The 16,545-nt window shown below is 34.3% G+C and overlaps 1 protein-coding gene and 1 pseudogene across 2 annotated transcripts in view; both read right to left on the bottom strand.

Moving 5' to 3' along the window:
- ATG2B (autophagy related 2B) overlaps positions 1–16,545 on the bottom strand; it is an 82,095-nt gene that overhangs the window by 42,301 nt on the left and 23,249 nt on the right. The window contains exons 7-16 of one of the 2 annotated variants that reach the window (XM_003832843.5): positions 10,752–10,848; positions 10,035–10,220; positions 8,849–9,003; positions 8,653–8,758; positions 7,726–7,987; positions 5,828–5,978; positions 5,018–5,110; positions 4,690–4,878; positions 2,005–2,278; positions 258–360 (exon numbers count right to left, since the gene is read on the bottom strand). In XM_003832843.5, coding sequence (XP_003832891.3) covers positions 258–360; positions 2,005–2,278; positions 4,690–4,878; positions 5,018–5,110; positions 5,828–5,978; positions 7,726–7,987; positions 8,653–8,758; positions 8,849–9,003; positions 10,035–10,220; positions 10,752–10,848 — 1,616 coding nt within the window. The remainder of the gene's footprint in view (positions 1–257; positions 361–2,004; positions 2,279–4,689; positions 4,879–5,017; positions 5,111–5,827; positions 5,979–7,725; positions 7,988–8,652; positions 8,759–8,848; positions 9,004–10,034; positions 10,221–10,751; positions 10,849–16,545) is intronic. The other variant, XM_034938084.3, reaches the window with a different exon arrangement.
- LOC112437126 (small nucleolar RNA U13) lies at positions 53–149 on the bottom strand (annotated as a pseudogene).

The raw sequence follows: 16,545 nt of genomic DNA on the forward strand, positions 1-16,545 counted from the left end.
TGTCCTAAGAATCTAATCGGTCTAATAGACAGTGGAGAGGAGGAGTAAAGCAAGGCAGGCAGAAAAATAGCACAACAAGGTTTGAGGGTGACACATCCCACACATTCATGTGAACACCCAATCATCACGCTTATGAACCACAAAAGAATCAAGGATGGACATGTTTAGCTTATATTTAATAGATAAAACGTTGATTTAAAAGAATACTTTATTTTTAAAAGGAAAATCCTATTAAACCTATGCATTTGCTTACTCACCGTGGCCAGTCAAAGTCATCTGACGATGTTGTATCTCCATCTACTCCACTAGACACATGGAAAAACTTAATAGATGGATCTCCTTTCTCTTCCTGGAACGATCCTAAAAAAAAAGACTGATTTACTGAAATGTGCTTCTTCTCAAGTACTAAAAGAAGAGATGGAGGAGCAAAGATCCTCTCAATCAGGAACATAATGCAACCTTAAGTTCTACAGCATTTTTCAGTTGTTCTGGTTTCATGTGCACGTGTGGTAGACAGAATGAGCCAATAAATTAAAGATTCTGTTTTGTGTTCAAACTCAAATTCTTAAGTACCAAGGTACACTGCATAAAGTACATAATGACATAGTAAATAGAGCAAGCACTTACCACTTACTAAGTGCTATTAGTGATTATTTCTTCATAAAGTCTATATAATCTACCACTAGAAAAATAACTACATTTCTTAAATATGTATTTTGTACCAAACACTGTAAGAAACACCTCTGTTCAAAATAATTCTACACGGGCTGGGCGCGGTGACTCACACCTGTAATCCCAGCATTTGGGAGGCTGAGGCAGGCGGATCACCTGAGGTCAGGAGTTAAGAGACCAGCCTCTCCAACATGGAAAAAACCCGTCTCTACTAAAAAATACAAAAATTAGCTGGGTGTGGTGACATCCAACTGAGGCACGAGAATCGCTTGAACCCAGGAGATGAAGATTGCAGTGAGCCAAGATCATGTCACTGCACTCCAGCCTGGGCAACAAAGCAAGACTCTGTCTGAAAAACAAAAACAACAACAAAAATTCTATAGGTGTTTTTTCAATCCATTTTACAAATGAAAAATGGTTTTCCTCCAGAATGAGTTTCTCACCACTGGAGATAAGGGATGATCTCACAACACCTGAAGGCCCTTTCATGAAGTCATAATTGACAACAATCAATTTTAAATACCTCTTAAGATATGTAAAACCGAGAGAGAAAAGAAGGGGAACTTTCGCAAACTATTCTCATGAGGGGTGGGAGTGTGGTTGCGGAGAGAGGGTGTCGTGGCAGAGGCAGGTGGTCTAGGAACCACAGGATAAAAGGTTTTCCAGGTCTTCATAGACTTGGTTCACTTTAAAGTTTTTATAAATTCCCTTCATTAACTGACAAAAACAAAGTAATGCAGAAAAAATCAAAACGAGTTTTACAAATAAAAGTCACTAGCGATTAGTTAGTATAATGGTTGAAAGCTCAAGCTCCACTGTCAGACTTGGGTTCAAATCTTGATTCTGCCATTGACTACAACATGATCTTGGTAGATACTTCCTTCTAGGTCCACAGATGGTCTCATCTATTAAATTATAAAAATAACTGGAAAAATAAACATACGGTGATTATGATGACTAAAAAAACAAGACAATGTGTATCAAGTGCTTAGCATAATATCTTACATACAGTGGCACTTAACAAGTTCTATTATCAGTCCTACAATAAATAAACGAGAGGTGGTAATAAAAATGTAGGCTAAAGTACTACACTCTCCTGCAGTAAACAGGAATTTTAACAAAGTGAATGAATCATCATCCTTAGTTTTTAAAAAATTACCTATATCACATATTTGCATACAATACTAGAAAGACATTGTTGCTGTTGATTTTAACATAATGTTCTTTAATTGTACCATATTGCAGGGCTGTCAGATACTTTTGTGATGTTAAGTTTCAGTAGCAGTTGTTTGTTACCTAGGATGGTTCTTTTACAGGCACATTCAATCTTACCAATTAGTTCTCTAAAGGTAAGTTCCAATTTAATTTGTTCTGGGGTTGATCCTCCTATAAATTCAGTCATAAATTCTAGATCTGTGAAGGCTAAATAAAGGATCTCCTTCTGAAGTGACTTCTTAAACCATGGTCCTCTTTCTTGATCAGATCGAAGATCAGGTATTGGGAAGCGAACAGAAAGGTTTAATGCTGGTGTGGCAACTTGTACTGATATCCGACAATTTGCAGGACTATGTGAATCATCTAGAAACACTTCAGTGAAAGCCTTGTGCTAAAACACAAAACATCAAAAATATGCCAAAATATTAAAGTAAATGAACATAAATTACACAGTATTCAACATTACAATATGTATAATCCCTATCTCCCCATTTGGTATAATGCATTAAAAGTCAATTCAAATTAACCACTACCATATTAATTTAGTGTAAAAAAATTTTACAATGCAACTACTATTAGCAAAAGTGAAAAGTATTGGCAAAAGTTAAACTCTGAAATAAAAAATTAAATTAAAAACTGAGCCAAAGTGAAGACAAAGGCACTATATATTAATATTTATCTTACTATAAATGTATAAAGAATACGGTGTATATTAGCCTACCAACAAATTCAATACAGTTAAAAATCACTATAGTGTCCAACATTCAGTTTGAAAGACTTTTCTACCAATATATGATTTTAAATACTCAATGTGAAATCAGATGAATTATGCCAAATACAATCGCTGACTCAACTTTGTACTTCTAAGATAAAACCCAGGGGCTGGCACATCACAGGTTCTAAATAAATATTCACTAAATGACGCACTCTGAGCTCCTATCCAATCCAAGGGTATGATCTCATCAAATGGTTCTATGAGACCAAGATATATGCACCATTTTACCCAAAGCCGTCTTACAATAAAAGGGTCAAAGAACATCCCATTCAAATAGAAATCTATTTCTATTTTTTCTCTAAAATATATTGAAACTAAAAAAGCTTTATTCCACTCTACGTTCTAACACTCCTCAGTTTCTTCAATCAATTTCTAACCTCCATGATTTGAAAACTCCCTTCATATGCTAGACTTACAATTTTTGTGTTTGTTTTTTTCGAAACAGGTCTTGCTGTATCACCCAGGCTGGTCTCAAACTCCTGGGCTCAAGCAATCCTCCTGCTTCAGCCTCCTGAGTTGCTGGGACTATGGGTGCAAGCCACCACACCCATCCAGACTTGGATTTTTAACAAATCTATTCTAACTCTCCCCATTTGATTTGCAAATATTAACCACCACTCTCAGGCAAAAATAACCCAACAGATTAAACCATCAACCAATTGCATACATAGTTAACAGCTAATATACAGACTACCCCACAGAAACTAAAATAACTAGCAATTGATAACAATAACAAAGAATGCCCAGCCTGGGAAACACAGGGAGACAAAATATAAAAACTTAACCGGGTGTGGTGGCACATGCATGTAGCCCCAACTATTTGGGGGGCTGAGGTAGAAGGATCGCTTAAGCCAAGGGGGTCAAGACTGAAGTGAGCTGATACCGTATGACAGCACTGCGGTCTGGGCAACAGATGTCTGTCTCAATAATAATAATAATAATAATAAACAATGCTAATTTGATGTGAATACTCAATACTAAGAGAAAAGCAAAGAAGTAGAAAAATAAAATATCTTTTTCCTTTTCTTTTTAACTAAGGTTGTCTCCATCTGATCCTGGTCCTCTGGCCCCAAAATTCCTAACAGACTTCTTGCAAACTTGAGTGATTTAATTTGCTTAGAAAAGACCCCAGGCACCAGATGCAAGTAAAAGTGATATAATGTGATGTTCAATAGATTATTTTCAAAAGTATATCCCATATTGTTTGGGCTTCATGTTTTAGGTAGTTCAAGTAATTTATCAAATGTATAAATAGATAAAATTTTATAAAGTCGTTATAATCACAGCTTATAAAAACTCTGATAGACATGAAAAGTAAAGGAAACCTAATTCCACTGTAACATAAACAATGCTACTGACTGGCATATTTCTAGCCATTCTTTTTCTATACATCAATTTTATTTACACAGGTGTGACAAGTTTATGTAAAGCAATATATTCTACTTTTTCATTTAATCCTTGATGAGCCTTCTTCATGTTGTTATACCATCTTCATAACCATCATTTTCTTTTTCTTTTTCTTGAGACAGAGTCTCGCTCTGTCACCCAGGCTGAAGTGCAGTGATGCGATCTCACTGCAACCTCCGCCTCCTGGGTTCAAGCTATTCTCATGCCTCAGCCTCCTGAGTAGCTGAGATTACAGGTGTGTGCCACCATGCCCAGCTAATTTTTGTATTTTTAGTAGAGACAGAGTTTCACCATGTTGGCCAGGCTTGTCTCGAACTGGCCTCAAGTGATCCTCCCACCTCAGCCTCCTAAAGTGTTGGGATTACAGGTGTGAACCGCCACGCCCGGCCATAACCATCATTTTAAATGACCACATAACATTTCATTCAGTGTGTCTCAAAACTTATTTAGCTAGTCTACTATCAAGACATAAAAGATGTCTCCTTTTTTTATTATTACAAATAATGCTGTTTTAATTATACTGTTTAATCTATTAAAAATACTTAAGTTCAGAAATTATCTCAATAACCCTATTAGCTAACCATAATTATGAATAGTATTTGCAGCTTTTGAATACTTACCAGACTAATATGTTTATTATATGAAGTATACATGTGGGATGCCATCATCTCTACTGTGGCAAGTTTCTGTGGTTGAAGCAAGGAATTTAACCTGTCCACAATACTGATATCCAGCTCACAACACACTGGATTTAATTTAATTTGCAATTCTGCCTTCTGAGGAACTGAACTAAGTCTTGCTTGATTACCCTTTAAAAAAAAAAAAAAGAAAAGGCATTAATACAATCACTAAAAACTACTATATAATTGGGTTAAAACCTTATAATTGTGACAAAATATATATCAGATTAAAATTTACAGGTGGCAATTATAGAAAAAGATCTCTTACCTGGGGCCCTCTATTCTCAGAATGCTTATAATGAAGCTGAAGACACACAGGGGAATGGGAACCAGTTTCTTCTTTGGAATGGAACGTTAAAAGCTTAAAAGTAAAGATGAAGATAAATTAAATGTATTAATCACAAGAATTTACAGAGGTGCCCATACAATAATGAGAAAGGCTTTCTGAAGTCAGAAATCTGGTTTTAAGTTTCATTTTTGTCACTTACTAGCAATGTGAACCTTAGACAAGTTAGTTAACTCATGTGATATCTCATCTGTAAAATGTAGGCGAGGATTCAAATAAATTCATTTCCAAGAAAGTGTTTTTGAAATAAAACACTATAAAGGGTCAAAGTAACAGCAATGAACATAACTTTGACAGTTTTCTAAAGTTTCTTTAGGTCACACTTCTACATTAGGAAAAATATCAGAAAAATGGTGAATGAACACAAGACATTTAACTTGTCTTAAACAGTGCTTAGCACACAGCAGGCATTCGATAATTATTTGTTCAATAATCAAATTCTTCTGAAATGAAGAGTGCTTTGAACATGAGTGAAATGAAGTCATTTCTCTCATAACCCACCTGTCACTCCTAAACAAGTCAACTCTAATTTAAAATTCTAACAGATCCTTATAACGATGTTGAGTGACATTCTTAAAAATATTTCTATAGAACACAAATGCAAAAAGAAAATGACAATATTCCTCCTATGACTTTCTATACATTTTTAAAGAAAATCATTGCCTCATACAATCATTAAAAAGCAAGGTAGATTTAAAAAATAATCTTAAAGAAAAAGTATTCAATATTTACCTCTGTATAGTGAGGAGGAACAGAATGAAAATCAGTTGGAAATAGGCACTCCAAAAATTCCATTTGCCCAATGGACATATCAGTACTAAAACATCGGGAAGCTGATCTTTGTCTTTGTTCATAGGATACTTTAATGCCAGTACCTATAAATCTATTATAAAAAATGCACCATTTAAGATTATTAGTGTTAAAATGTAACAATTATCCACCTAGTCTGACAAGTTCAAGTTATCAATAATTAATACTCCTAAGGAAATTAACCAGAAAGATTGCTTCAAATTTCCCTTTCCTTAAGATAAAAAATCAGTTTTGTTGATGGGAAATTTTCCAGGATCTGTTTATTTCCCAACACTGCCCTTCCTCTTCCACATTTAAAAATTTACATTGCAAAGGCAAAATCTTTCAGATCTGTAAAATATATGAAATAGTCTCTTAAAATTATCTAAAAACATTATGCAATATTTCAAAAACTTTAGTCGGTGAAGCCCAAATGAGGTCTACCTATATTTTCTGCCGCTTTTGTTCTATTTTCCTACTGGCAGATGTTTGAAACTTTGTCAAAAATGGGAAGAAAAAAAAAAAAAAAAAAAGTCCAGGCACAGTGGCTCATGCCTGTAATCCCAGCACTTGAGGAGGACAAGGTGGGCGGATCACCTGAGGTCAGGACTTCAAGACCAGACAGGCCAGTATGGTGAAACCCCGTCTCTCTTAAAAATACAAGAAAAAAAAAGGGGGGTGGAAGAAAACAAAATGTTTTTACAGTTTGATTATAAATACTATAATCCTAACCTGTAGAGTTTTTCTTGTATTAGGTGTAAAACTACTTTTCATATCAATTTTCATACTTTAAAAAAGTTAAAAAGATTAAATAAAAGCCCAAAGTATTTTCTAAAAATACTAATATATGATATGTTTAAACCACCGTATAAGATGTCATTCAACAATTTATAGATCACTTTCACATTAAAATTGTAAAACAGAGTTTGCATGTTAACAATACTAAAGGCTGGGCGTGGTGGCTCACACCTGTAATCCCAGCACTTTGGGAGACCGAGGCAGGTGGATCACTGGAGGGCAGGAGTTCGAGACCAGCCTGGCCAACATGGTGAAACCCCAGCTCTACTAAAGATACAAAAACTAGCTGGGCATGGTGGCACATGGCTGTAATCCCAGCTACTCAGGAGGCTGAGGCTGCAGAATAGCTTGAACCTGAGAGGCGGAGGTTGCAGTGAGCCAAGATTGCGCCACTGCACTCCAGCCTGGACGATGGAGTGAGACTCTGTCTCAAAACAAAAAACAAAACAAAACAAAAAAACCAACTATATTACAAATTCAATTATCTCCTCATCTGTTAAGACTCAACCCATGAAAGGATCACTCACTGGCTATTTGGATAGCTTTGATTTTTCTTAAGCAGAAGTTGAAACGTAGCATCCAAGTTTCAGGATCAGCCTTGGTAATGTTTCCCACCCCATGGCCAGTGGCATATGGATCAGTTCCAATAGTATTATTTTATTTTTCATCACCACTGTCATCTCTGCTAATGCCAGTGACAATAAGAACCGTTTTCACGACTGCAATGGTGTCAATAGGGATGAAGGCAAAATGTGGTTAAAGAAACTTGACAACAGCTGGGCAGGGAACTAAAGAGATCACTTCGAAAACTCCTATTATCTAGATCTGTTATTCTGCATGCCAAATAACCTGAATGAAAGATTCTAAACACCTTTGCAGCACTGCAAGAAAACTTCACTCATTCCATTCATTTACAAATAAAATGTGAATTAGAAAAACAAATGCCAACAGGCAGATACAAAAGTCCACATGTGGTTCTTTTTCAAGGATCATTAGCATATGTGGAAGTTTAAAGGATCATTAATACATATGTGAGAGTTTACCTAAGGTGATCATGTGAGCAAGCTTCTGCAAACACTGCTCGGAAAGACTTAAAATCTTCTGTTGAAAATCTTGCTGGATCAATCTTTTCTATACAAGTAAAGAAAGCTACTGCCATAGGTGTCAATGGATTAAGGTTCTGTGACGTTTCAGGTGGAGATAAAGGATCAATGTGAAGCACAGAGATTGAAAAAGTTCCCACAGCTAGTCTAAAAATAAGTTCAGGCCTTGATTCATCCACTGAAACAGATCTAGATCGGAGAGCTAAAATACAAGTATTAAAATTATATACATAAAATTTGACACATAAAACTATTAAAATTATAAAACATTTATTCATTTATTAGCTTTAAAAAATAGATGATCATACAACAGTTTGAATGATATTAAACAATTAATTTAAGTAAAATCAACTGCTATCTTGCTGCATCTTATATCCAAGATTTTTGTACTAAAGTACAAGAGTACGTGACAACAGTAAATGTACAAACCAAGCTTTTATATTAATAAAAACATACTGGAAAACTCAAGATTAACCAAAAACTGCTCACCAAATTTTCCTTTAAGCCTTGGGTCTATATCAATTAAATTTTGCAGAAAAGAAACCTGAGGTTCTCTTTCAAGGAAAATGTAAGTAGTGAAACAAAAATCACATGATTGACTGAGGGTCCTGAACTGCAATAATAATATGAAACTTAAGGTGTACTTTTAACTAAAAATATTTAAGTATTTAAATACACAAAGAATACAATAAATGAGCAACTATTCTAAAACACTTCACGGTGAATTGTTTAACAATGGTTCATTTTGCTTTCTGAACTTTGTAAATGGCCAAGACCAGAAAAAAAAAAAAGAAAGAAAAGCACCAGTAGAATGGCATTTTAAAAATTCCAGCGGAAACTAACAACAAATGTCTTATTTTTACTTACTTGTCTTCTGTAAAGGTGTTGGGTGAACTAGGTTGGATGGAAATGTTGACCCTCTTACTGGCTGTTCTTTATGATGATCAAGGAACTCTCCCCAAGTGGGCTGAAGCTATAAAAGATTTTTTTTAAGCACATGAATGAAGTGTAGAATTTTAGAAGCAACTTTTCAGTCTAGAAGAAAAATTAAGTAATACTTTACCACAGTAGCACTTAATGGAGATCCTGCTGGGGTATTTGTATATGTACTAGTTAATGATAACTCAAGGTCCATGTTTGGGGGGTCCCCAAGGGGTGGAAGAGAAGAGAGACTATGAGACATGTCCATATCAGCCATGGAGAAGAATACTTCTTCTTCTAGAGAGAATTAAACTATGTCACTTGTATTATAATCCCACCAATTCAAGTCTTTTAAGTAAGTTAATATACGTTAATACAATCCTCTTCCTTCAGATTATATGAGATACAGCGATGCCCCAAATTTTATGTTACTTACAGTGGTGTAATTTATGAGTCCAAAATATTAACGGCATAGTAAAAACTCAATATAAATTAATAAAAAATGAAGCTACCCTACTGATGAACATGTTTTCTTTTGTTTTAAATATATAAATGTAGTATTACCTGGTATATTTTTAATGTGATATGCCAGTTTAGGAATTAAAATCAGATATTAAAATAGTATAAATATATTGCAACCTCTAGTTTCATCTGGATACAGTTATTTCTTTTATTCAGAGCCAAAAACATTATTTGGAATTCCATTTACATTTCAGTTCCTTCTTTCGGAATTGTTTTACTCTCATGCAAATGAAGTTTATTATGGCCAAAATTTTTTGAGTAGGGTTTGATTTCTTATTTTGTCCAACATTCCATACTTAAATTGATCCATATTATTTATGTTATTAGCACTTATACATTGTGAAACACCTATAAATGTAAAGTAAGCTGGGTAGAGATCATTATTTACATATAACTGATGGAAAGATCAATAAAGGAAAGTTTCCTTATTAAACTTTAGTAGTTCAGTAGTTTCTTAATCTAGAAATCATTACATGAGCACATAATAATTTGACAAAATATATAGCTACCTAATTTAACTTTCACATAAATTTACATTTTTGTAAATTGGTTTTCCTTAGACTAAATCATTTAGAAAACAAAACTACACAATCAAAATCAAAAAAAATACTATAGCACCTATGTGCTGGTGCATTACTGTAATGTTGTGATTAGATTAATCGTAAATTAAAAGTTGTGGATTTCTTACAATGTGGATCTTTTTGTTCTTTCATTCCTAAACTTCTGTTCACAGCAGCCAAAATTAAGTGTAATTTTATCTATGATTATAATATATGACTCTGGTGTCAACAGTTTGAGTTGCTTACCACGGCTAGAAGGTGTATGAGCTGTTTCTGTCTCATAAAAGCTTTGCTCTGAAGATACACCCACAGAGAGGGAATCTTTTCTCAAATAATATCGGTTTAATTCCATCTGAATTCGATACTCGTCTTCCTGCTGCATGGGTCGATTTTTCCTATCTTTATTAGCTAACCCTATTTTGCTAGAATTTTCTATAAGCATACAAAAGGAAACCAAAACAGTAATTAAATTTGGAGTTAATTAAGCATTTCTTTCCCAAAACCCATTTATGGAACAACAATGGCAACTTAACACCACAGCGCAAAACCACTGCTATTTAATGAGTCAGAGCTCTAAGCAACAGCTTTAAGCAACTAGCCAGGAATCCCAAAATCTTATCGCTGATAGATAGAAGCCATTGAAAATATTTTAAAATGTGTACCACTTACTGTGTTCAAGAATTATACTTTCTCGATTGTATGAAGTACTATCCCCAACCAAAGAAGTCAGAACAATTTTAGAAAAGTTAAGAATGTGACACACATAATCTGAAGTGAATATGTCCCACGGTAACACATTCAAAACACCCAATCAAATTTTACTACTTAACATTCTTATTTGCTTCTTTCAATTCAGATATTCAAAAATAATAGACTTTCCTACATGTACATACATTACATATCTTAAAGTTTTTTTAAATTTAAAAAAGTAACAAGTATATATAATAACAGAATTATACTTGCCTGGTCCAGCAATAGCTGCCAACATATCCAAAAGCAAGTGCACCTGTCTTGGTGACAGGAGTAGATGAATAGAGTCTATCTGTCCATCAACATCCAACTTAAGGGAAAAAAAAAAAAACTATTCATGAGGAGTATTCTTTATAACCTTATCACCATAAACGTCAGTATATTTTAATTAACTGAGATGAATACTGAGTCTTTAGTCTTGGAGTCCTTCATCAGAGACTCTCTCTACTAATTCACACCATCTAAATGAAAAGACTTAAAGGCCACCAAACTGTTGTTCTAAAAGGAAAAACCCTCCGAGAAATTCCATGCTGACGAGTCCAATGTTATACTTTTTGTCTCTTCAAGTCTTCTGAGTACTTAAAAGTATTTGAGGAGGACTTAAGACATAGTCTCCAAGGATGAATATTAAGGTAGCAATAGCACAGTATTCATTGACTTTCAAAAGACTGAAATCATAATCCTTAAAGTCTGATTCACATCAAGAACAAATAAAGTTGGCTTTCTTAAGTACACTACCACTCATACTCTAGCAGAGCATGTAAGGACCTTCTCCTCCAACACTGTGCCTTCCCAGTACCTACTGTGGTCCACAAAGCCCGCTCTGCATGCAAGGGGACGCCACTACAGAAATGTGGACAGAAGATGGTGCTTAGGTGGACTTCCTTTCTCTTTTCCAACTCTTTGCCCACTTTTCCATCTAGAAATAAAAGCTCCATCCCATTCTCTTGATGATTCCTGAATACTCTGACAAAAGCAATTACTTTATTCTCTACATTACATTCTAAAAAGCAGAATATCCTTGCCTTACTTTTCATTCGCCTCCTCTTAACACTGACTCCTATTATTTTTATGTCATTTTGCAACTGAAAAATAATAGAATTAACAAAACATTTATATCTAGAAAATGACTTCTTCCCAGGAGAAAAAGGGATTCCTTCTGATTCTAAAACAAAACAAAAAAAAAACAAATAAACTACATAATGATTGAGAAATTTCGATGACCTAAGAAATCCAGTAAAATAAATCATTATTATCACTTTTATTTTTAGCATTGGGGTACCATGCTAAGTGCTTTTATATATATTTCCTCTAATTCTTATTACTGTTCCTGTTTTATAGGTGAAGAAACGAGTTCACAAAGATTCAGTGAATTGCACAAGGCCCATGTAGCAGATCCAGAGCTGGATTTTCACCTAGGCTGACCTGGAGGAAAAGCCCTCACTCCTTCCATGGCATGGCTCCCCTGTTCTGCCCACAGACAACTTATACGGGGCACCTTCCTGACTACTGACATCCCAAGCCATGAGCCAACCTAAGGCTGAGAGGAGAGAGAAAATGTGTTTCTAACTACATGCCAAATTTAAAAATTGTTTTATAATTTCACAATTGTACTGAAAGCACAATCTCTGACTTTCATTAGAATGGACAATCAAGAGTTTCATTTCTAATTAATTGAAATTAAAATTTTCATAGAAATATTTCATTATTTGTACATTCTAAGTTTGGCATAAAAAGAACAAAGTACTTACTACTTTCTTTTGAAAATATAAAAGAACATAACTAAAAAACAAATTTCAACTCAATGTAACATGGTAACTGAAACAAAACATCTCTAAATTCAATACAGGCAGTCTCCAATTTTCAATAAAATGCATTCCTAAAAACATAGGCTAAAACTGAATACATGAAACACAGACTTACACACTACTCAAGGGAATACTATTCAGAGAACTTAAAAAAAAAAACATGAAATCTTTCATAACATTTTGAATCCACAGTTGAAAGAGTTAAGGCTAATGTACATCAGAAAGAGATTAAAGATCTGACATTTTCAGCACCCCTAATTAATGCCATCTTTATCTACACTATATTTTATGAGATCTATGTTTCTCAATACTAAAATCCAGAACTTGTCTTTTTCCATTTAGCATCATTTGCATTAAATAAAAACAAATTATACTCAAATACTCAAGTCATTACACAAAAATTACTCTATAGTCAAGGGTAGTACTTCTAAATATTAAATATTGACTGGCACACAATGCCACTACGCAGTTTTTCCACATGTTCATTTGTCACTAATATACAGAACTCTAAAAGTAACATATATTTATACATTTGTACAAATGTATACATAATGTTTTATTATAAAAGACATTTGTACAAATCAACACATCATGTACAAACGTTTGGGTTTACATAAATATAAAAGCATACAAATGTTGAGGACTACATATAATTAACCAAAACAGAACTATAAAAGTTATTGCTTTGCTTCCTCCTTACAGACATGGCAAATGCATTCCCCAGAGACATAAACATATTATTAGTATAGTTTCCCAAAGATGTTACCACAGCAGAGGATTCCCTGTAGAGTTTACATAATCCTTTGACTATCTGTTCTGCTAACAATCCCAACATGTTACTTGTAAAGGGCCTTTTGACATTGTGAAAGGATTTTGCACCATCTGAAGAAGGACAGAGCAGTAAACAGAAGGGGCCTGAGTAATCAGTAATAGGAGTGTCTTCATTCTACTTTCCTCCTCCTCCAACTCTAGTCAGAGGTTCCAATCCAAGGAGGGATTTCCGGAGATTCTTCAATCCTCTGAAAAATCATTTTATGTATATTGACATGTACTTAGTGGCTCCTTCTTCCGTGTCCCCACAGCAATTTCCATACCCCTTACTGTATCTTTTACCAAGGCAAAGATTGTATCCAATTCATCTTTGCAACTGTCCGAAAAACTGGGACAGGTAAGTGGCTGGCATATGGTAGTCACTTGAACATCTACAACTAGGGAGATCAGTAAATAAACAAATGAATAAATCCGGGTATCTTCTTAATTAAAACTACGTTTTATAGAGATTATGTAGAAAATTTGTTTTCAAGGTATGAAAATAATGCTTGACAAATACATTTTTAACTAAGTAAATGCAAGTTTCCTGGTTCTCCATAAGACTGATCAATATGATTCCCTAAGAGGCAAATATAGTTGTATTTATACAGTGTCTTTATACAGTGTCAAAGCTATGAGAAGGAGAACCCTCATATGCTTTTGGTGGGAATGTAAATTAGTACAACCACTACAGAGAACAGTATGAAGATTCCTCAGAAAACTAAAAAATATGTTTTTGTATGCTTTGTCAAAGATCAGTTAGTTGTATGCATTTGGTTTTATTTCTGGGTTCTCTATTCTGTTCCATTGGACTAAGTGCCTATTTTTATACCAGTACCATACTGTTTTGCTAACTACAGCCTTGCAGTATAATTTAAAGTCCAGTAATGTGATAACCCCAGATCTGTTCTTTTTGTTTAGTATTGTTTTGGCTGTGGTGGGCTCTTCTCTGGTTCCATATGAATTTTACGGTTGTTTTTTCTAGTTCTGTGAAAACTGACGGTATTTTGATGGGAATTGCATTGAATATGTGGATTGTTGTGGGCAGTATGGTCATTTTCACAAAATGCATTATTTCCATCCATGAGTATGGGATGTGTTTCCATTCGTTTGTGTCATCTATTCTTTCAGCAGTGTTTTGCAGTTTTCCACTTGTAGAGAGATTCAGCTCCTTGGTTAAGTATATGCCTAGGTATTTTATTTTATTTTATTTTATTTGCAGCTATTGTAAAAGGGATTGAGCTCTTGATTTGATTCTTAGCTTGGTCACTGTTGGTGTATAGCACTGCTACTGATTCGTGTACGCTGATTTTGTAACCTGGGAGTTTACTGAATTCATTGATCAGATCTAGGAGCCTTTTGGATGATTCTTCAGGGCTGTCTAGGTATATGATCATAGCATCAGTGAACAGCTATAGTTAGACCTCCTCTTTTCCAATTTGGATGTCCTTTATTTCTTTCTCTTGCCTGATTGCCCTGGCTAGGACTTCCAGTACTATGTTGAATAGAAGTGGTGAAAGTAGGCATCCTTGTCTTGTTCCAGTTCTCAGGGGGAATGCTTTCAACTTTTCCCCATTCAGTATGATGTTGGTTGTAAGTTTGTTATATACGTCTTTTATTACACTTTGAGGTAAGTCCCTTCTGTGCCTATTTTGTTGAGAGTTTTTATCATAAAGGGATGCTGAATTTCATCAAATGCAAAACCATAAATTGGTTAAAACACCCCCTATTCAATAAATGATGCTGGGAAAACTGGCAAGCCACATGTGGAAGAAAGAACCTGGATCCTCATCTCTCACCCTATACAAGAATCAACTCAAGATGGACCAAAGATGTAAATATAAGACTTGAAACCATAAAAATTCTATAAGAAAACATTGGAAAAACTCTTCCGGACATTGGCTTAGGCAAAGAATTCATGACTAAGACCTCAGCGAATGCAACAAAAACAAAAATAAATGGGACCTGATTAAATTAAAAAGCTTCTGCTCAGCAAAAGAAATAATCAGCAGAGTAAACGGACAACCCACAGAGTAGGAGAAAATATTTGTAAACTATGCATCCAGCAAAGGACTAATATCCAGAATCTACAAGGAGTTCAAACAAATCGGTAGGAAAAAAATAATCCCATCAGAAAGTGAGCAAGGGACATGATTATATATTTCTCAAAGAAGATATTTAAACAGCCAACAACCATGAAAAAGTGTTCAACATCACTAATCATCAGGAAAATGCAAATTAAAAACACAATGAGATACCACCTTACTCCTGCAAGAATGGCCATAATTAAAAAGTCAAAAAACAATAGATGTTGGGATGGACGTCGTAAAAAAGGAACACTTTTACACTGCTGGTAGGAATGTAAACTTGTACAACTATTATGGAAAGCAGTATGGAAATTCCTTAAAAAACTAAAAGTAGATCTACCATTCGACCCAGCAATTCCACTGTGTGTGTGTGTGTGTGTGTGTGTATACATATATACACACACATATATACACATATATATACAAACATATATATATACACATATATATGTATGTGGTGTATATACATACATGTGGTATATATATGTATGTGGTGCATGTATACATATATATGGTGTATATTTATGTGGTATACATACACACCACATACACATATACACCACATATATATACACCATATACAAATATATGTATATATATTTACACACAGTGAAATACTACTCAGCCATAAAAAGGAACAAAATAATGTCTTTTGCAGCAACTTGGATGGAACTGGAGGCCATTATTCTAAGTTAAGGAACTTAGGAATGGAAAACCAAATACCATATGTTCTCACTTATAAGTGGGAGCTAAGCTATGAGAATGCAAAACATACAGAGGTATATAATGGACCGTAGGGACTCAGGAGGAGGGGAGGTTAGGAAGGAGGTGAAGGATAAAAGACAACATATTGAGTATACCGTACACTGCTCAGGTGACAAGTACACTAAAATCTCAGAATTTACCACTAAAGAACTCATCTATGTAACCAAAAACCACCTGTATCCCAAAAAGTACTGAAATTTTTGAAAAAAGAAAACAAAGGGACAACAACAAAAACTAAAAATAGAACTTCCATATGATTCAACAATTCCACATAAGGTATATACCCACAAGAAAGGAAAGCAATATACCAAAGAGATAGCTGCACTGCCATGTTTACAGCACACTATTCACATAGTGAATATATATGATATATATGAATATATGCTATATGTGATATATATGATATATATGAATATATGCTATATGTGATATATGATATATATGAATATATGCTATATAGAATATATGAAATATATGAATACATATATCATATATGATATATATTCACACACACGTATATATATTCACACACACATC

Source organism: Pan paniscus, chromosome 15 (genome assembly GCF_029289425.2).
Source record: "Pan paniscus chromosome 15, NHGRI_mPanPan1-v2.0_pri, whole genome shotgun sequence".
In the NCBI taxonomy this organism is placed as follows: domain Eukaryota; kingdom Metazoa; phylum Chordata; class Mammalia; order Primates; family Hominidae; genus Pan; species Pan paniscus.